Source organism: Peromyscus maniculatus, chromosome 21 (assembly GCF_049852395.1).
Source record: "Peromyscus maniculatus bairdii isolate BWxNUB_F1_BW_parent chromosome 21, HU_Pman_BW_mat_3.1, whole genome shotgun sequence".
Taxonomy (NCBI): domain Eukaryota; kingdom Metazoa; phylum Chordata; class Mammalia; order Rodentia; family Cricetidae; genus Peromyscus; species Peromyscus maniculatus.
The window spans coordinates 48,103,753-48,124,238 of NC_134872.1; the positions used below are offsets into that span (position 1 = coordinate 48,103,753).

A 20,486-nucleotide genomic window follows, 5' to 3' on the forward strand; every position below is an offset into this window, starting at 1 on the left:
GCGCCACTCAGAATGTCACACTCTGTCACAGCTGAAGGATTTTAACCACGGACTCTGGTGGGGCAGAGCCAAACACTGTATTTTACGAAGCTCCTGCCCCCAGGGGAGGGAGAAGGCCCACACTCCGAGGGAAACTGAGACTCTGGGAGGGACGTTCTTATGTTGGCATTGCCTCGGAGCTGAGAGTAGAATTCCGAGCCCTTTCCCGGATTTTAAAATGGTTTTTACGTCAAGGACTTGGCTTTCACTCCTTATTCGTCCCACATGGTGCTTCTACTTCAGCCTGCCTGTCAACTGACTAGACCAAGTTCACCCCTTCCAACTCTGCCAACTAGAACCCCTCACGATCTCCTAAGCAAAAAACGCCACCACACTGTCTTGCTTGTTGGACCCACCCACCTGGTGTACAGGTGCGCCTTGACTTATGATGGAGCTACAATCCGAATAATTCACAGTAAAGCAAAAATATTATTAAGTAAAAAATGAATTTAGGGCACCTCACCCATAGAGCATCCTAGCTCCAGAGCCCAGTGCACAAGTCTCTCGCTGTTCTTTCCCTCATGATCACTTAACTGACTGGGAGTTGTGGCGTCAGGAGGGAAGACTGTACTGTATTGTATAGTTGTCTGTCACTAGCCTGGAGAAGACCAAGACCCAAAAACCCAAAGGACAGTGAGGAGAACTTTTAATTGTATGTAAAGCTGAAAACGTCTTAGGAACCATTTTAGCAGAAGACATCTGTATTTCCAGCTTGCCACCTCCAGGGCAGAGGTTTCTCCTTGGCCCTCATGTGCTCACTGTCTTGAATGAGATGGGTGGCTGTGACCCCTGTGATGAGGACTTCCAGGACAGACATAGTGCCTTTCACGACAAATATCACGACTTCCCCAGGCAAGGTGTATGTGTGTGTGTGTGTGTGTGTGTGTGTGTGTGTGTGTGTGTGGTGTGTGTGTGTGGTGTGTGTGGTGTGTGTGTGGTGTGTGTGTATGCTATTTCCTCTTTGCTGGTTGCTAGGTCCCTCTGGCCAGAATATGGAGGCCGTCCGTCCCCCAGTCTCTCTTCTTCTGAGTCTCAGTGTCACACAAAGAACTCAAACTAGTTCTTTCTGGGTGTTTCAACCCTACCCCTATGTCTTCTACAGTCCCACTCACTCCCTAAGGACATGTAAGACCCAACACACTCCACTGTGGCCTGGGACCGGTGTGGTAGGGCCAGCCATGGAGGTCATCAATTCCCCAGGGTAGAGAGCAGAGAAGGGGCGGAGAGAAGGGAGGGCGTGACGAAGGCAGAGGATTTAACAGTGAGAAACACAAATCACTTTGCTTTCCTGAGATTCACAGCGTACGGCTCTCACTGGGCTTATCACGGGACTGTAATGGATTTGAGTCCCCAGGGTATTTAAGCAGGTGTGACCAGGCAGACCATCTGAGCGGACGGACGGACGGACGGACGGTACGGCTACTTCCCAGAGGACCTGCCATTCCAAGGGTTACCTCTCTCTGGCAGCTGGATCTGGGGAGCCCGGGAGGTCTTGGGCAAGGGCCAGGGGCAACAGCTGTTCATTATCCGGGGCAGAGATACTTCCCGTATCGGAGCGACTGGTAAGGTTATTATTGATTCCTGCCAACCGGACTACGGTTCACGTTTACACACGAGAACACCTCGGCTCTCAGAATCGGATCCACACCATCAGCCGGGGGTAACAAGTGTGGAACGGCTTGGTCGATGGCAGGTGGCCTGAAAGCCCGAGCCGAGAGGGAGACATTAGGTCTGAGCTTGGGCCAGCGACCGAGGAGCCGTCCTCATCTCCAGGAAAGCAAAGAGGGGTCCCCAGCCCAGGCAGGTGTGGCAGCACAGCAACTCACAGCAGGCGCACAGGGGGCAGCCCCTGGGGGAGAGCGAGGGGGAGAGAGGTTCATCCTCACGAGCACAGGCATCTCGTCGTCCGACACGGAGCTGGCTGGCTTGTCTCTGGCCGAGGGGGTGGCAGCGACGCTGTTGGTGAAGCCCTGAGAGCTGGGCTTGGGTGGGAGAAGCTTGACAGGGACAGACACGGGCATGACCATAGGCGTGAGGCGGTCGGCCTCGGGAGGGAGCGGTGGCGGCGGAGGCGGAGGCGGCAGTGGCGGCTGGGGCTGAGGCTGAGGCTGAGGCGGCGGTGGTGGGGCCTTCTCTCCTTCTTCCTACATGGACAATAAAGGCTTTGATCCTGGGCTGAAAGCAGCTCTCCAAGGGGCACAGTTTCCAGGATATCAGGGGTGGGGGGACAGAGAACCACAGCTGGGTGGTTTCCTTCCTGTAACTCTGGGTCCCTGAGCTACATTTAAGGTATCATTTCTATATGAAAATACTACAAAAAAAAATAAATAAAAAAGCTGGCGGCTTCCATGGCTTTTTGAAATAAAGAACAGGGATGCTGTTCAGTCAAAACTGAACATGTGATCGTATGTGGGGGCTTTCTATCCCCCGGGCCTCAGTTTATTCAGGTATCTAATGGAAAGAGTCACTGCAGCCGAAATGTTATTCAGTTGGGAAACCACACTGAAAATGCAGAACATGCTATGGTTTGATTTGTTTCTTGAAGACAAGGACTCCACAGGTGGCACAAACCGGCCTCAAACTCAGGCTCCTCCTGCCCAGCCTCCCAAGTGCTGGGATTGCTAGTGTGTAACACCACACGAGGCTTAAAACACATTTCCCTTTTCTGCTTTCGAGACACGGTCTGGCTATGCTGTCTTGGCTAGCTTGGAACTTGCTATATAAACCAAGCTGGCCGCGACCTGCAGTGATCCCCCTGTCTCGGCCTCCCGAGCACTGGGATTACACAGGCAAGAGCCGTGACCCACCTGACAACAATACTGTTTTTTAAAAAGTGAAGACAAATTCTTTTACCTGGCACAGGCGGGAAATAGAGATGGGAGACTGAATCTCATAGAATCAGTATTTTAAGAATTTTCAGAAAATTCTATGAATTCTAACCTAACCCGGAGATGATTTCCTACCTGACTACCTACCTGGATACTGAGGGCATGACAGGATCACTGGGCCCTCCCTGTAGCTGGCCAAGAGCTTGAGAGTTACATGCTTTTTCTTAGCCACTGACCACGGATCTCAAAGACCATCTGATTATGGTCTTGAGTGCTTTAAACAATCTAGGTTACATTTACATACTCATATACTCCGCATTTACAGATTTATAGCCTTTTCATTTTCATAGTTCCTTCCACACCCTTCTCTAGGAAAAAGAGATGGTGTTCCCTCAAGAGATTTCCAGTGCCCTTCTTTGGACAGACACTCGTCTATGAAGCCGGGGAGGTGGGGACTGTATGGTCTGGCTGGCTCCCAGGGAGGACCGCGCCTCCCCTGGCGCCCACACAAGGCACACATCCCTCTGTCTCACGCTGATAGCGGCAAAGCAAAGCAAGCAGCACGTGACCTGCAAAGGACGGGCGGGCTCTTGCTGACCTGTTTGAGGCTGGGGGAGGCCCTCATTCCCCCGTGGGACCGCATGTGGCCGTTCAGGGCAGGCAGGCTTTTGAACTCCTTCAGGCAGATGGAGCAAGTCAGCTTGTTCTTGGCGTCAAACTGTTCCCCAAACGCTCCTTTGGTTGGACCACTGCTGAAGGGTAGGGCCACATTGGAAGAACACACACAATGAGGAGGGGAAACACAAATTTATCACAAGGCCTCACACCTACAATGCACCCATTTTATTTATCTAATCTTCCATTGTCCGCGGCCTTAATATATCCTCTAAAGAACCAAGGCCAGTGTACAGATGGAAAAACTAAGGCTCAGGCGGAACAAGGGTGTTCTTTCTTTAAAAAAGTAAAATTTTAAAATAGATTTATTTTGTGTGCGTGCGTGCGTGCGTGCGTGTGTGTGTGTGTGTGTGTGTGTGTGTGCACACACGCGCGTGCAGAGGACAACTTGGAGTCAGTTCTCTCCTTTCAACATATAGGTCCCAGGGTTCAAATTCAGGTCATCAGGCTTAGCAATCAGCACCTCTACCTGCAGGGCCATCTCACTGGCCTGGGAGGGGCTTTCTCTCCTCTAAAAAATCATATATATGGTGCGTATGTATGAGTGTTTCAATTGCTTGTATGTATGTGCATTGTGTGTGGGTCTGGTCCCCTAGAGCTGGGATTATAGACTCTTGTGAGCTGCTGGGACCCCAACTCTGGTCTGCTGCAAGACCAGCCAGTGCTCTTTATTGCTAATCCACCTCCCCAGCAGAAACCTGTACTATTCGCTGTCACACGCCCAAAGCCCAGCGTTAACCCTGGTACACAGAAGGCACTCGCTAAGTGCTCAGTGATTGAATAGCTGAAGAACAGAGCACTGGCTTGGGAGCCAAAGCCACTACTGCTTCTTGCTCCAGGTGCCTTCAGCTCTGAGCCCAGCTTTCCAGAACAAGAAGAGCAATAGCTGACCAGAATCCAGGGCTGGCAGCTGACGGCGCCCGGCAGCAATGTCTGCCTCACTGCGGGTTTTACTTTACATGACACATGGCTTAAGCACACAGTTAAATGTTCAAACACAGCTGCTACTGCTGTTCCTATACTTTCTTTGAAACACTGGCCTTGAATTTAGAAATGAGTCATTTATACAACCCAGAAAACTCACAGCCTCCCAAATATCCCAAACCTTGGAGCGTACCTTGATTCCGGGGACCCTGGCTGGGTTCTCCCATCAGGTAGGTGCATCTAATTTTGAGCCAAACAGGACACCGAAAGAAAACAAGAGAGAGAAACAAACATGTATTTCTAAAGGGAGGACTCTCAAGAGGCCTGAACACCAGGATCCACCCTTCTAGAACTTTCTCTGCTCATGACCCTGAATGTCTACTCATGCCTTTGTTCTGCATCTGATTTCTTTCCTCCTACTCCCTAAATAAGGACACGACCTCCTCTATCCTTATTCTCTCTGCATCTACTCTGCACTAACAGGGTCTATCCTTCCATGTTGGGCCCTGGCTCCCATTTTTGGGTAGCTGTTGCCTTGCTTGCTGACCTTGATCAGATGTCCTCCCTATGCTAATTCCCTGCCGGTTTCGTTCCTCCTAAACAGCTTACCGAAGATTTCTTGTTTGCGTATCCTGCATATTGGTGTAATGCTAGAATGTAAAACAGCTGTAGAGAACTTTTGCCTCCCAGGTTCTTCCACTGTGCTGTCAAGTCTGTATTTAAGGTTTCCTCCCTCCTTCAATAAAGGGCATTCTACTGAGACAAATGACCCGCTGTCTTGTCTCTGTTTTAATCCTCAGCCCCTCGCTTGGACATGGTGAACGGGTAGTGACGTGGACGTCGCTACACTTCCAAAGGACAGGGAGGAAATGGGCGCACAGCGTCATTCCAGGAGACCGGATAGAACAACAACAAAAATCTTTGTGTATATGAGTGCATGTACAGTGTGTGTGTGTGTGTGTGTGTGTGTGTGTGTGTGTGTGTGTGTGATGGGGGAGCACACATGTGCAGAGATCAGAGGACAATCTGTGTCTTGGGGAATACCCCAAGGACAGAGATCCAATGGGGGTGAGAAGTTCTCACATGTGGTTGTCTGTGATCTAGACAATTGTGCACATGTGTTTGCATGTGTTCCTGTGTATTTGGTTATGTATGCATATGAGGGCCACGTGAGTGGAGGCCAGAGGTCAGCTTTGGCTGTTGTTCTCCGGGTACTGTCCACATGGCTAATTTTGTTACATTTATTTATTTATTTATTTATTTATTTATTCATTTATTTATTTATCGTGTGTGTATATGTGTTGCTACAGCATATGTGTGGAGGTCAAAAGACAACTTGTGGGGGTCAGTATTCTCCTTTCTCCATGTGGGTCCTCGGGTATGGCAGCAAGTGCCTTTCCCCTCTGAGCTATCACGATGCCCGACTTGTTATTTTTCTTACTGGCTTGGAACTCTCTAAGTAAGCTAGGCTATGTGGTCAGTGAGCCCCAGGGACCCTCTGCTCTCTGCCTCCCCGGGGCTGGGATTGTAGGCACAGGCTGCCAAGCTCTGCCCTGCATCCCAAGATGGAACTGAGCCACCCTCCAGCCCGACTCTAGGTCTTGATCATTACATCAACCATTTAGGACATACTACAATATTCTCACCACCTCCTTAGTGACATGACAAACCCTCAGGCCAAGGACTGAATCCATATTGATTCTGTACTCCAAGTGCCTGGTGCAGACAGTGCCTGGCACATGTGGGTTAGCACTTGTGAAATGCATAAAGAACGGGAAGAAGGAAGGCTGGAGAGGGAAGTGGGCACTGTCGAGACTCATGCCTGCTGCACATGCAGATACGGGGGGGGGGGGGGGGGCAGGGGAGAAACTTTGACTCTGAGATACCTGGGGCCACATCGAACCGGGAGACGGCTGCTGATGCTGGGGCCCCATGTTGTTGAGGTGGATCCCGCTGGGGGACAGGAGCGGTTGGGGAGGAAGGGTACTGCCAACTCGGGTCATGTCTGAGCTTGCGGGGTCTGCCACCCCTGTATCGGGAGGCCCCATGTCCCCGTGGGAGCTCAGCATCGCTGGAGTCTGCCTGTCACTAGAATACGTCTTCAGCTGACTGTCTTCACGCTGCTGGTGCTGGGACAGGTGGCTCTGTTGGTAGAGGGGGTGGCTATAGGGCTGCTGAGGCTCCTGGTAGTAATACTGGGGCATGGAGCCCAGCTGGATCAGCTGGACAGCATGCGCCTGCTCCGGGGCATACTGATGAGGGTCCCTGTGGTAGGAAGGGGGCTGCAGGTGCATCGGGGGCTGCTGCGGCTCTTGCAAGTGTTGCATCATGGGTTGGGGCTGATAATACTGAGGTATCTGCAGTGAGCCCTGCCGCTGCTGCAGTTGGAGCTGCTGCTGCTGCTGAGGCTGTGAGGGGCGAATCTGCTGCTGCGGCTGCATTTCTTGCATTGAGATCCGCTGCAGCCCGGCTTGCTGCTGCTGCTGAGGCGGTGGCTGTGGGTAATACTGGTGCTGCTGCATTGGTTGCATATGGCTGGACAGCACCTGAGAGGCTGGCAGTGGCTGTCCTCCTTGCATTGGCATCTGGGCCAGGGGCTGCTGGTAGTCATAGTACAGGTGCCCTTGGGGGGCATGCTGCCCGACCGGAAGGGCTGGTTTGGGCAGTCCACCTGTGAAACCGGGATGAGGCTGCTGGGGCACCTGCTGGTAGCGGGATGCTATAGCTGATGCTGAGGGCTCCACGGGCTTCTGAGAGAGCAGCTGACGAAGGGCGCTGTCAGAGGCTCCGTCCATCACTGCTGACTGGGTGTGCAGCACCTGGGCCATGTTGTTGACCTGAATTCGCAGGTTTTGGTTGGCAAACACCTGGGTGAAAGAGTCCAGCTTGTGTAAAACACCGCTGGTGAGTTTCTGGGTCCGGATCTCACTGGCCTGGGAATAAGTGTATTGGTAGCCATCAGTGGGCTCTACCTGGCCCGGGGCCCCCCACATCATGTTTGAGTTGGCCAAGTTGCTACGGAGCTGGACGTGGTTCCCAGGCCCTGCATGGCTTCCCCATCCTCCCTGCCTGGAGGTATCCATTTGGCCAAGGTTTTTGGAGCCAATTGGCAAACCCAGACTATCCCGAGTATCTTGAGGGAAGTGAGGCGAGATGGGCGAGGCCTGCGGGGCCTCCATTCCGGCCCCTGAGATTGTATTCCCATAGCTGTGGTTCAGCCCGCTGTGGACACCGAGGGGTGGCTGTTGATAGAAGAGGTTCTCACCACCGTGGGCCACGTGGTTGGTCTTGTACAGCTGCTGGTCCCCCATGATATCTTCTTGGTTATGAATGTTCAGCCACAAAAAAGAAAAAAAAAAAAGGGAAATGAAGAAAATAAAAAATCCTGAAACCCTGAGAAGATGAGAGAAAGTGTGCACCCTACTCCACGGCTGACATGTCTGTGAGGGTGGCTGGAGGCAGGGGGTCGTGTTGGCTTGAACCGCTCATCTGCAGAGCCGAGGCGTCTACATCCCTCCCCGGGCTGAGGTATGGACCAGACACCACCGTGGTGGGGAAATGTTGTTCACACCTGGAAGACAGGATGCAAAGGGCAGAATTACTTCCCTGGACGTTTCTTGACAAGCCTTTATATATATTGTGATAATTTATAAAAGTGAGTGAGGGGAAGGCCAGGGCACTGGCTCAGCAGGTGGGGCACTGGCTGCTGAGCCTGAGGACCTCAGTTCAAACCCAGGGAGCCACCTGGTGCGTGTGGTGCGCGTACTCACATGCAGGGAGTGTAAGTGTCGAGTATGTGCAGACCAGAGGACACTGGATGACCGGCTCCGTCACCTCCCACTTATTTATTCCAAGGTCTCTCGATGAACCTTGTGTTAGTGCCGGTGATCCCCTCCCCACGCCACCCCCAGTGCTGCGTTACGGCCAGACAGCCACACCCAGCTTTTTATTCGGGTGCTGGAGTTTACCTCAGGCTCTCGGGTTTGTGCAGCGAGTGAGCCACCTTCCAGGCCCTCCCCCGCCAATTCCAGTTCTTCAGTCATTTTCCAACGGGGCCATGAGTCTCTGGGAGCACAAGGGCTTTGCAAGCACAGTGCATGCGCCCCAGTTCTCACATTCCCGAATTCCCCCAGAAGGGCTCCCCTGGAACTGAGATGAGAGAGGTACAAGAGGTTCTCTTCCATCTGCCCTCCTGCTTCACCTGCTCCACCGAAGATGTCGACCGGACTCGTTCTTTACTTATCTATTTATTGTGTGTGTATGTGGGTGGGAGCATTCACGTGGGCGAGCATTCAAGTGCTCCTGTGCCACGGTACGTATGGAAGTCAGAGGACAGTCTGCAGAGGTCAGCCCTCTCCTCCCACCACGTGGGTTCTGAAGATCGGACCCGGATCATCAGGCTTGGCAGGAGCTCCTGTACCTGCTGAGACATCTCACCGGCCGTCTTTTTCGTCTCTAATTCTTTTCGTATTAAGTTCCATGGGGCCGGGGAGATGGCTCAGTGGTCAAAGAGCATTCCCCATTCTTGCAGAAGGACCTGAGTTCACGAGCCAGCGCCCAAGGCAGGAAGTTTACAGTCTCCTGCAGCTCCATCTCCAGGGGGGTCTGATGCCCTTTTCTGGCCTCCTAGGGCATTTGCACACAATGTACACAATGTACATGTAAACACACACATAAAATCCCAAAGGAAGTTCTATGACATTACAAAGTTGTCTTCTGACCCCAACAGCACACACACACCCATTCCCAAACACATTCTCACAACATTAAATAAGATTTAAAAGGAAGTTCTAAGATAAATAATTAAATACAAATTTTGGGTGTTAGATCTCAATGTGATTTTTGGTATAGAATTCAGAAGCGGATCAAAGAGCTGAGTGGCTTGCTTCAACAACATGTGTGCTTAACAGAATGACCTGGGGCTCCAGCTCAGTGGTCACATGCACAGGGACACTGGGGCTGGGTTCCTGGTACCACACGCACTGAACAGCAGTGAGTTGGGTTTTTTTAATGACTCATTCCCTCATTTTTAAACTTATGCATATGTGTGTATGTAGCTGTGTGAATTTTTGTGCGTCATGTGCGCACAGTGCCTGCTGAGGCCACGGACCACCGGGAGCTGGAGACACAGACACCGAGTGAGCTACTTGATGTGGGTGGTGGGAACTGAACCCGGGTCCCCTGGAAGAGCAGCAAGTGCTCTTAACCACTGAGCCACCTCTCGGTCCTGAGATTTTCCTTGAATATGAACAGTGGCTTTCTGGGCTTAAGTCTGGACAGATGGAAAACGCTGGTCCTGCTCTCACACTAGCAATAATTCATCTTCTTAGATGTGTTTTTAATTATTTCTTATGTATGTATATATGTGTTTGTGCACACATGAATGTGGGTTCATGGAAGCTGGAAGGAGACAGACCCTCTGGAGCTGGAGTGATGATGGATAAAGGGGTGGGGGGTGGGGGTGAGGTGTGAGGCGGCGGAGGTAGCGGGTTGGGGGTGGGTTATCCATCCTTCAGCATGGGTGCTGGGGACTGATCTAATTTTCTGGAAGAGCAGGAAGTGCTCTTAACCACTGAGCTGTCTCTCCATGGTTTCATGTAGCCCAGGCTGGCCTTGAGTTTCCCTTGTATCTGGGGATGCCCTTTAGTTTCTGAGTTCTTGACTCTACCTGCTAAGTGCTAGGATTACAGGATGCGTACTCCTGCTTTATACAGAGTTGGTGATCAAACCCAGGGCCTGATCAGAAACACGAGGAGGCAAACTACTAACTGAGCTACATTCCAGCCGGTGAAAGTTTACTCTTAAAAAGGCATTCAGTACCACTGTCCTGAGGAACATTTTCAACATAATTTTACTCTTACTGTTTATCATTTATCCGTTTGTTATACATTTGTATGGTTTGATCAGTTGGGTACTCTTAAAAATTGTAACTAAAACCAGAAGAAACTTTCAATATAGTTTCATGATTCAGGAAATGAAAAATGTCAGCTTTATATAAAGTTGTTATAGACCAATAAGATGGGCACAAACTTAAGAGCTTAAACCTAAAAATACATCAAATTCCTGGAGGAAGTAAAATGCAAATAAAATTTCAAGGAAAAACAGAGAAGACAGTGTGTGTGTGTGTGTGTGTGTGTGTGTGTGTGTTATTTTAAATGAGCAATGGGTGGGTATCAGATGGCTAGGGTGTTTAGATTCCATGGGATAAATTTAAAAGTGATGTCATAGTTTCACTTAAAAATATCAATATTTATACTATGCTGGAAATCACATCTGCAGACATGGTAAAAACTGTAGATGTAACTGGAACACTAAGCTGGGTGTGGTGACACATGCTTGTAATCCCAGTGCTCGGAGGCGGGAGAACCAGGAGGCCCTGGAAGCCATTCTGGGCTACATGAGATCCCGTCTCAAAAACCTAAGGAGAAGGAGTTTTACAAAATTAATTTTGGGGGCCGGGCAGTGGTGGCGCATGCCTTTAAACCCAGCACTTGGGAGGCAGAGGCAGGTGGAGCTCTGTGAGTTCGAGGCCAGCCTGGTCTCCAAATCGAGTCCCAGGAAAGGTGCAAAGCTACACAGAGAAACCCTGTCTCAAAAAAAAAAAAAAAAAAAAAAAAAAGGAAAAAAAACCCCAAAAACAAAACAAACAAACAAACAAAAACCAAAAAAACAAACAAACAAACAAACAAAGTTAATTTTGGGAAGATTTTTTAAGAAGAAACGTCTGGAGTTGACCCTGAAGTTGAGGTGGAATGGAAAGTGGGGGGCAGTCACTGAAGGCTTCTCAGCAGATGAACAAAGGTGCTGGGAATGGGGGTGACTTGTTCCAGAAGCAGGGTCCCTCATCACCAGGGTGCTGGTTAGAAGTTTACAACCGGGGCTCTTGCCCAGACCCACCTGTCAACCTGACACAACCCAGAGTTACCCGGGAAGAGAGTGTCAGTGAGGGATGGTCTACATTGCGTGGGCTGTGGGCATGTCTATGGAGGATCGTCTTAACTGACTGATGTGGGGAGACCCAGCCCACTGTGGGCCACACCATTCCTTAAGCAGGGGCTCCTGAACTGCATAAGCGTGGAGAAGTCAAGAGGACCACAAGCATGCTGGGACACATAAGCATGCACGCGCTTGACTGGATGCTGTGGGACCAGCTGTCTACGCTCCTGCCCCTGAGACCTTCCCACAGGGATGGACTGTAACCTGGAATTGTGAACTAAAACAAACACATTTCTTCTTAGGGTTGCTCAATTTTTCCTTTATTTTTATTTTATGTGTATGAGGGTTCTCCCTGCATGCACGCTTAGGCACCATGTGTGTGATGCCTGTGGAGGCCAGAAGAGGGCATTGGATCCCTGGGGACTGGAGTTACAGATGGTTGAGAGCAGCCACGGGGGTGCTGGGAATTGAACCCAGGTCCTCTGGAAGGGCAGCCAGTGTGATTAACCACTGAGCCCTCTCTCGAGCCTCTGTGACTTGCTTTTGTCAGGGTATTTTATCACAGGTATATTTACCACATCCCAAAACAGAAACTGCATTTTATGAAGGGATCCAGCTCTGACCAGGGCCTGGTGTGCACATCCACCAGAAAGAACTGACCTAGCCGCATTCAGTGAAGGCTTGAACCCATGTAAGAGTGAGCATGGAGAGGCAGAGACAGGGAACCACTCCTGTAATTCTTGCCCTTCAGAGCCTTGTGCCTCAGTCTGAGGAGACACTCTACCTCTCGCAGGACCATCTCACCTGCCCCATTTCACATGGGCTCTGGATCAGCTGCCGACTCCATCCACCACTGTCAAGTTCAAAGCAACTCAATCCCATCTGTCACAGACTGGATGACCTGATGTGCTCTGACCCCATAACAGGGCCTTGGACATGCTGTCTCCCCATTATGAAGAGTTCTTCCTCTCCCTGGCCCCTCTTCAACTAGCCACTTGCCAGGTCACTTTCAGCTACAATTCAAGCTACATTCAAGTCCAGCTGACCCAACCGCAAGTTTACATAAGGTTCCATTCTTTCTTTAAAGAAATTATTGATGTGAACACATGCTGTGGGTGGCCCTTGGAGGCCAGCAGAGGGCATCAGATCCCATAGCGCTGGAGTTACAGGCAGTTGTGAGCTGCTCGATGCGGGTGCTGGGAACCAAACCCAGGTCCTCTAGAGGAACAGTGCGCACTCTCGATGGCCGGGGCCTTCCCCAGCTCTTAGGCTGCTTTCTTGTATTTTGTCATGAAACTGTATTCTCCCTAACCAACCTCCACACCTTACCCGCGTCTCCTAACCATCTGCTGTTTGTTTTCTGAGACAGGCTCTCATGTAGTCCAGGTTAGCTTTGAACCCATTATGTAGCCAATAATACCCTTAAGCTTTAGCTACCACGACTGGTTTATGCAGTGCCTGGGAATCGAAACCAGGACTTCACATATACAAGAAAAGTAGTCCACAATCTGAGCTACACCCAGCCCCTTCTTAACATGTTCTTTAAGAAATGGCTTATTTGGAGCTGAAAAGATGACTCAACAGTCAGGAGTGGCAAAGACCTGCGGTGCGTTCCTAGTGCCCACACCGGATGGTTCACAACCACCTGTCACTCCAGCTCCAGTGTATCAGATGCCTCTGGCTTCCCCTGGTACCTGTGTTCATTATATGTCCATACACCCACACACAGACACACACATAATGAAAAATAAAAATTTTAATTTGTGGTATGTGCATACAATGAGTGTTGGGGTAAGAAGATGCCACAGTGCTCATGTGAAGATTGGAGGACAACTTTGTGGAAGTTTATTTTTTTTTTATTTTTTTTTTTTTTGAGACAGGGTTTCTCTGTGTAGCTTTGGAGCCTGTCCTGGAACTCAATCTATAGACCAGGCTGGCCTAGAACTCACAGAGATCCGCCTGTCTCTGCCTCCCAAATGCTGGGATTAAAGGCGTGCACCACCACCACCTGGCGTGGAGTTTTTTTTTTTTTCTTCCACCTTTGTTCTGGGGATTGAACTCAAGTCATCAGGCTTGTACAACAAGCCCTTTACCCTATGAACCACCTGCTGCCCCCTTAATACTTTCTTAATTCCATCCCTCTTTCTCTGCTTGTATCCCTATCATCCTAGGGTAAGAGACTCTGTAGCTGGCTTTGGGACTATTCAGCAGCTTGCAACCTGTTTCCTGACACCTGACCTCAATTCCACTCTCCCATTCTCTCAGGGGCTTGGAGAAAGTTCCAACTTGCTAGAAAGGGACTCACCCTCCTTATCTCTGGTAAAAGGAACTTAGGGCCCTTCCATTAACATAGGGCTATTTTGTTTTTGTTTCTTTACTGAACCCATATTTGATACTAGAAGAGCTTCAGTTTAAAATCATTGTTTTTAAGGCCACTTATTATAGACCATTAGAGAACACAAGTAAATAGTCAGTTATCTTATAAATACTCAAGTTCTTTAATTGTAGTCATGCTAAGTACTGATATAATTAATCACAGGAATAAGCTTTACTTATTTGTTTTCACGGTTGAGCTTAAAACAAACAACTAGAAACAAAGTTTGTCTATTCAGATACCTGGACAGCCCTTGTACTTCAGAGATCTACAGAACATGGCACTTAAAATGTTGATCTAAAAGCTTATTATATCAGACAAAGACTCCCAGATCCTAGCAGTGCCCCAAGGTCTCCAAAGAAGATTACGGGGCACCACAACGTCTCCACCTGGATTATGGCAACACTGACCACAGGGCAAGATGCCCCAATGTGATACCAGCAGCCAGGACCCAGCCCAGAGTGTGGGCAAGCAGCAGGACAGTGGAGAATTGAGTGCACCCCTTTTGCCTGGACAAAGTAAGGTCAGTCTCCCCTGTGTCCCTCCCCTGTGTCACAGGAAAAACTCTGCCTTATGGGCCTGATAGCCAAAGAAGATTGATGCTGTGCTGATACTTGTGCCTTCAACACTATGGAGACCTGGGGATGTACCAGTCCTTATCATTTATAGAATTGGAAGTTGCTTGGTCTGCACTCAGATATAATTTATTCTTCTCAGATCTCTGATAGTACTGATGGCTAGGCTAGCTATAACTGTGAGCTTGGCACCATCAGACAACCAGATCCTTCTACAAGACTATAGCCAGCTTGTTAGCTCATTTTTAAGAAAATGTTCTAAGATCTGGAACATTTAAATAAGTCATAAAGGTTTTAATATGGGTCTAAAAAAGGTCTGAGCATATGAAAGTCTATGCAAGTTATGAAGATACAAATGGATGGGTTAGATTACAAGAAATGTTTCAGATTGCTCTCCCCTTCTATGATATACAAGTCCAGACCTTGACATTTAATGGAGTTCTGATAAGCTGGTAGAGCATTATACTTACTGTTCAATCATAAGCTCAACATTTTAGATTTATTTTGGTTGTCATTTAATATAAACTTAAAAGTGCTTCTCATCTCATCAGCCCCCCCCCAAAAACCAAAACAACAACAAAACCCACAATAAACAAAAACAAACAAACAAACAAACAAACAAAAAAACCCACAAACCAAACCAAACTCTGTCCAATCTATACCTGCCTCTCTGGACAGAAGGAAAATGCACAAGCTTTTAACCCAAATCTGTAGTTTTTGTTGGGACTCAAAGGTGTGACTCTACTCCTGCTGTTTTACAGATACCCATTACCTGCTTTGTCTGTGATATGGATTTCAGTACAGATTGGTAGTACTAATGTATCTAAAACTTTTATGTCATTTTGTAAGATTATTCATATAGGCCTCAGAAGATTAAAAGAGTCATAAAACCTGGATCCACCTCACAGGGTTGGAAGGACTCCAGATAAGTACAGCTTAAATTTTCCCCACTTGTCTATTCCTAAGGAAGGTATTTTTCTCTCTCCTGGTCTAAGAAGGTAGGCCTAAAAGTTCCAATTAAGTTCATAAATTTTAACTTCTGTTCCTAGTTTAAATTTGTCTCAACAGGTTTCCACTTGGCTGGCAGACACCTCCAAGCTTCAGTTGCTGACTACACTGCTCCGGATGACTATGAGCTCCGGACCTGCTAGGGGCTGGCGTGGATCAGCCCAGCCAACGTGATTATTCCCTGTCTCTACAGCTGGGTTAGATAGCCACATGCTTCTGAGAGATGCCCCACAGCCTAGGCTTTGACCAGCCTTTCAGCCTCTGACTAGCCTTTTAGACTTTCTTGGGGCCCTGACAACAATGTCCCAATGTCAGCTTGAAGCAGTTCTAGAAAAGAATACATTGCCCCATGTTCCCCACCCAAAACAGGTTGAAATGCTGCATCAGAACTAAACTCCCCGGCACAGGGGACAAAGTGGCTAACTATAATGCCCATTGACAAACCAGGAGAATAGGTTCAGAGTTGTCAGTTGACTCAAGGTCAGAACTTCAAGGCCTTAAGAATGGAAATATAAACCAGCCGGCGGTGGTGCATGCCTTTAATCCCAGTACTCGGGAGGCAGAGCCAGTTGGATCTCTGTGAGTTTGAGGTCAGCCTGGTCTACAGAGTGAGATCTAGGACAGGCACCAAAAACTACACACAGAAACCCTGTCTCAAAAAACCAAATAAATAAAAAAATAAATAAAAAAATTGTGATAGATACAAATGTTGCTGCCCTAGAAAAATATGTTAGCTAATGGTTCTTATGTCCCAATACCCTTAAATCCCTGGGGAAACAGGACTCATAATCGAGTCCTGTCATTGGTACTTGTGAAGAGGGGAATGGGTGGGGGCAAAACAGCTTGAACACACAGCTGCTATGACAGGCTTAGAATCCCAGATACAGCTTCTGGTAGGCAATACCTGGACCCAGGAAAAGCCATAAGCTGACCCCACCCAGGGAGGCCTGCATCTAAAGGGAAATACCTGACATTTCAAACATTCCCTATACCTCTTATACAAATGTTGGCCAATCAGGGTTCTGAACTCTGGAAACCTCTTCACCTCAACCTCTGCTATGATAAAAACCCCACCCTGCCTGGGTTCAGGACTCTGCTCTCACTGCTGTGTTGGATAGAGAGTCTAAGCTCTGAGCTTGAAAATAAATGCTCTTTGCTTTTACATACGGGATTCGGTTTCCATAGTGGTCTTTTGGGGGTTCCTGCGATCTGGGCATAACAGCTGCACAGATGTTAGAAGAGTCAGATTTCTCCAAAAGTGGGGAGAGGGACCCAGCAGTGTTCCAGAAAGGGAACACCATGAACAAAGCCATATAACCAGGTGTCCACACTGGGGCATCGCATCCTCATCAGAAACTCACCAACGGGGCTGCTGAGATGGCTCAGAGGGTAAGGGGGCTTGATGCCAAGCCTGTCAACGTGAGTTCAGTCCCTGGGACTCACAGGTGGAAGGAGAGAACTGACTCTCCCAAGCTCAGTTCTGACTTCCACAGGAGCATGCACAAGCACATACATAAACAAAATGTAATTTAAAGAAAAAGGGGAAGTGCTGCGTGGTTAAGGGGCACTTGCTGCTCTTGCACAGGACATGGGTTCTGTTCAGAGCACCCACATGCTGGCTCACAACTGTCTGGAACTCCAGTTCCAGGGGATCCAACACCCTCATCTGGCCTCTCAGGGCACCAGGTCCACAGATGGTGCACATACATGCATTCGGGCAAATGCCTGTACACATGTCACTCACCACAGACATCCTATACATGGGATGAAAGCTAGAGCACGCTACACCTGCTGCTGTGTGAAGTCTTCCGGAGTGCAGGGGAGAGAGAAGGACGGCTGTGCACTCTGAGCTTCAGGAAGTGGTTCTCTCTTCCTTAGTATACCCAGAGCAGCACTGTGGCTCACTCATAAGCACAGGCCCTCGGTGGACCTCTAGTGAGTTCTCAGTTCCCAGGATGCCCACTACATCAGCACCACCTGTGCTTCTGCTACCCACAGACCCAAAGCTCAGAAGCTCGGCAAGACCCAGCAGTCTACACCTTTGTTTTGTTTTGTTTTGTTTTGTTTTAATAAAGGACATCAGGTAGCCCAGGGTGGTCTCAAACTTGCTTTGTAGCAAAGAACCTTGAACTCCTTATCCTCTGCCTCCATTTTCCAAGTGATGGGGTAATAGACATGCAGCCACCATGCCAGTATGTGTCCTAACTTCCTGGTGTCTCCTGCATGCTCAAGTGGAAGGTCACACACAGTGTTGGGGTCATCTAGTCTCCACACAATACAGATGGAGAAACTGAGACCCAGAGATGTGTCCTCTGGGGCTGGAACAGTGACTGGCTCCTGACCACCACGAATATTTGCTCAACTAAGAGAGGACAATGACTTCCCCATACAGCAGAGGGAGACCATGGCAACACCACACGCTATTTATTTTGCCTACAATTTGTGTATTTATCTGAATGCCTATTCACACCTAGTTCAAAATTCAAAGGCTGAAAATAACACGCAGAAGATCCCAAGTGAATGCTTGAAAAATAAAGTGAAAAAGCATAGCAAAAATTCAGAGTTTATAAAGAGCCGCTCCTGCTTCAGTCCCCAGCCACCCTGCAGCCCTCCGGGGACAATCAGGCTCCTGCACATCCCGGGGACCAGCTGTACACAGCCCCACTGACACAAATGGCGGCAGCTAGACCCCCAGGTCAGCATCTCGCCAAACTGCCCCTCTACACACGTCATCAGAAACCCAGAAACCGTTATCACTCTGGTTCATCCATCTGTACAACGGCTGGGATACCGAGGATGTTACCGCGATCTTTTCCTTATTTATTTACTTTTAAGATTACTTTTGTATTGCTTTTGTTACTTTGTTATTTTCCTAATGAGGTAACAGCTTTGCTCATGGTGTCCACATCCTCTTGGGTAACCGGTACCAGCAGCATTTTAACACATGAGTGACAGCACGACTCACATGTATTCGGTCAATTCTGTACCGCAGACAGGGCTCAGGTGCTCCAGCATGAGTCAGACAAATGAATGACCACTTAGAACTCAGCTCCACCTCCACACTCCCACACAGACTCTGGGACAGACAACCCATTGCTTCTTAGCCAGTCACACAGAGGCATCTTGTGTCTCTGTGACTGGGTCTTCACACGTACTCAGTGCACATTTGCAGAAGCAAAATATAGAGCTAGGCAAAAGACACCCACCGTGGGTCACTTCACCCCCAGGTTCTAGCCTCTGATATGAACCGAGCAACAAATGTCTTCTGTTTTCCGGAGGGTCGAGGGCCCCAACACACCGGAGTCACCGAGTGCTATAGACCACAGGAGGTTTTGCAGAGGCCTCGTAGAAGCCTTGCACAGAGAGGACCAGTTACTAAGTACCGTTAGCTGGGCACTGTGGTGTCTGTTACAGTGGTACAGACGTACCACGAAAGTGGCTGCGGACTGAGTAGGGGTGAGCATGCTCCAACACAACCAAGACAAGACTCTGGCCTCGTGAGGCTTATACTTATGGACCCTGGAACTGGAATCTCCTCTAATCTTCTTATGGCAAGGAAAAACAGGGTCTTACTCCAGGTTGGCCTGGAGCTCACAGACATCTGCCTGCCTCTGCCTCCCGAGTGCTGGGATTAAAGGTGTGTCTAACAACTTCTTTTTAAAAACAGGGTCTCTAGCACAAGCTGACCACAAACGTCACTCCCTGAATACTGTGATTATAGCACCAAGCCCCGTTTATGTGGTACAGATAATGGAACCCAAAGTTTGGTACATGCCAGACAAGCACTTCACCAACCGAGGTACAGCCCTAGCCTCCCCCGCCCCCATCTTCTTCTTATACTTTTTCTTTTATTAAAAAGCCTCCTTGTAGGGCTGAAGAGATGGTTCTGTAGGTAAGAGTGCTTGGCCGTACCAGAATGAGGACTTGAGTTCCAATCCCTGCACCCATGCAAAAAGCCACCCATGTGGCTACTCATGTAACCATAGCAACACGTATAGGGGCAGCGAGGGGAGAGCTTGATGGCTTGCCAGCAATGGTCCAGGCTCAGTGAAAAGACCCTGTCTCAAAGGAGTAAGATGGAGAGCGATGGAGCAGGATGTGTAGTGTCCTCTGGCTGCCATATTCACACACACACACACACACACACACACACACACACACACACACACACACACACACACACACTCTCCTCTTTAGCTCACTGACTGCCCAGGAATAGATGTGGCTGGACTTGACCCAAGCTGCAGCCTGGCCCTTGTCTCCAGCATTAAAGTCTCCCCTGACCCCCCCCCCCCCAGCATGGGGTGCCAAGAGATGGGGTACAATCTTCAAGGAGGACATCTGTCTCGGGACCAGCCTTTGAGCCAGAGAGACAGACAGGCACACGAGGGGAGGAAGTTGACTTTGGCTGACGTTTCTGTAGAACTTGTTTGCTTACGATTCAGAAGGGGCAACACCCTGCTCCTGCCAGACCACCACCGCTTGTTTGAGGAAGAAAATCCAAGAGGCCTTTCCTTTTTCCGGCCAGGGCATCATTTAGAGACTGTATACACAGTTCCCCAAAGGCTTTGGCTTACGCTTTAGGCAAATCTTCCTGTCGGCTTTCAAGGACACTTAACTCAGAACCCTCTGGGATTCTCCTCTCTCTTTCTCTCTCTCTGTGTCTCTGTCTCTGTCTCTGTCTCTCTCTCTCTCTCTCTGTCTGTCGCTCTCTATCTCTCCGATTCCTGTTCCTCCCCTCAGGAGGCAGCAGCTACAAGAGAGAGGTTCTTCAGGACATGGGCTTGTCCTCCTCTTTTGAGCAGAAGATGTCACGGTCCTAAACGCTTTCTGATTAGTCTCCTAAATAAGACTGGAGGGTGTTTTATAGTCCAGTAACAGATTACAGTGATGTTCTGTCAATGGTGGTTAGTGCCTAAATCCTCCCCAGCACGGTATCTGAGTGCCTCCCTTCCTGGCCCTGCTCCTCTCCGCCCAGGGTTTGAGGCCGACGCTCCGTCACTGGAGGATCTCCTGCTGGCTCTGGGGGACACTGATTACTCTACCCTCTAGTGCAGTGACATCACTGCTCCTCTGAAGCCCGAGGAACCTGACCCTCAGCTCGGGAACCTTCCAAGTAGTCAGGCT

At 49.3% G+C, this 20,486-nt stretch overlaps 1 protein-coding gene across 16 annotated transcripts in view; it reads right to left on the minus strand.

The window, feature by feature from the left end:
- Nucleotides 1–20,486, minus strand: part of Trerf1 (transcriptional regulating factor 1) — a 223,077-nt gene that overhangs the window by 37,412 nt on the left and 165,179 nt on the right. For 4 of the 16 annotated variants that reach the window (XM_042266723.2, XM_076557703.1, XM_076557701.1 and 1 more), the window contains exons 5-8: nt 6,353–8,037; nt 4,660–4,706; nt 3,466–3,616; nt 1,866–2,183 (exon numbers count right to left, since the gene is read on the minus strand). In XM_042266723.2, coding sequence (XP_042122657.2) covers nt 1,866–2,183; nt 3,466–3,616; nt 4,660–4,706; nt 6,353–7,777 — 1,941 coding nt within the window. In that variant the 5' untranslated portion in view covers nt 7,778–8,037. Of the gene's footprint in view, nt 1–1,865; nt 2,184–3,465; nt 3,620–4,659; nt 4,707–6,352; nt 8,038–20,486 lie in introns of all 16 variants that reach the window. The other 12 variants (XM_042266728.2, XM_076557704.1, XM_042266727.2 and 9 more) reach the window with 7 other exon arrangements.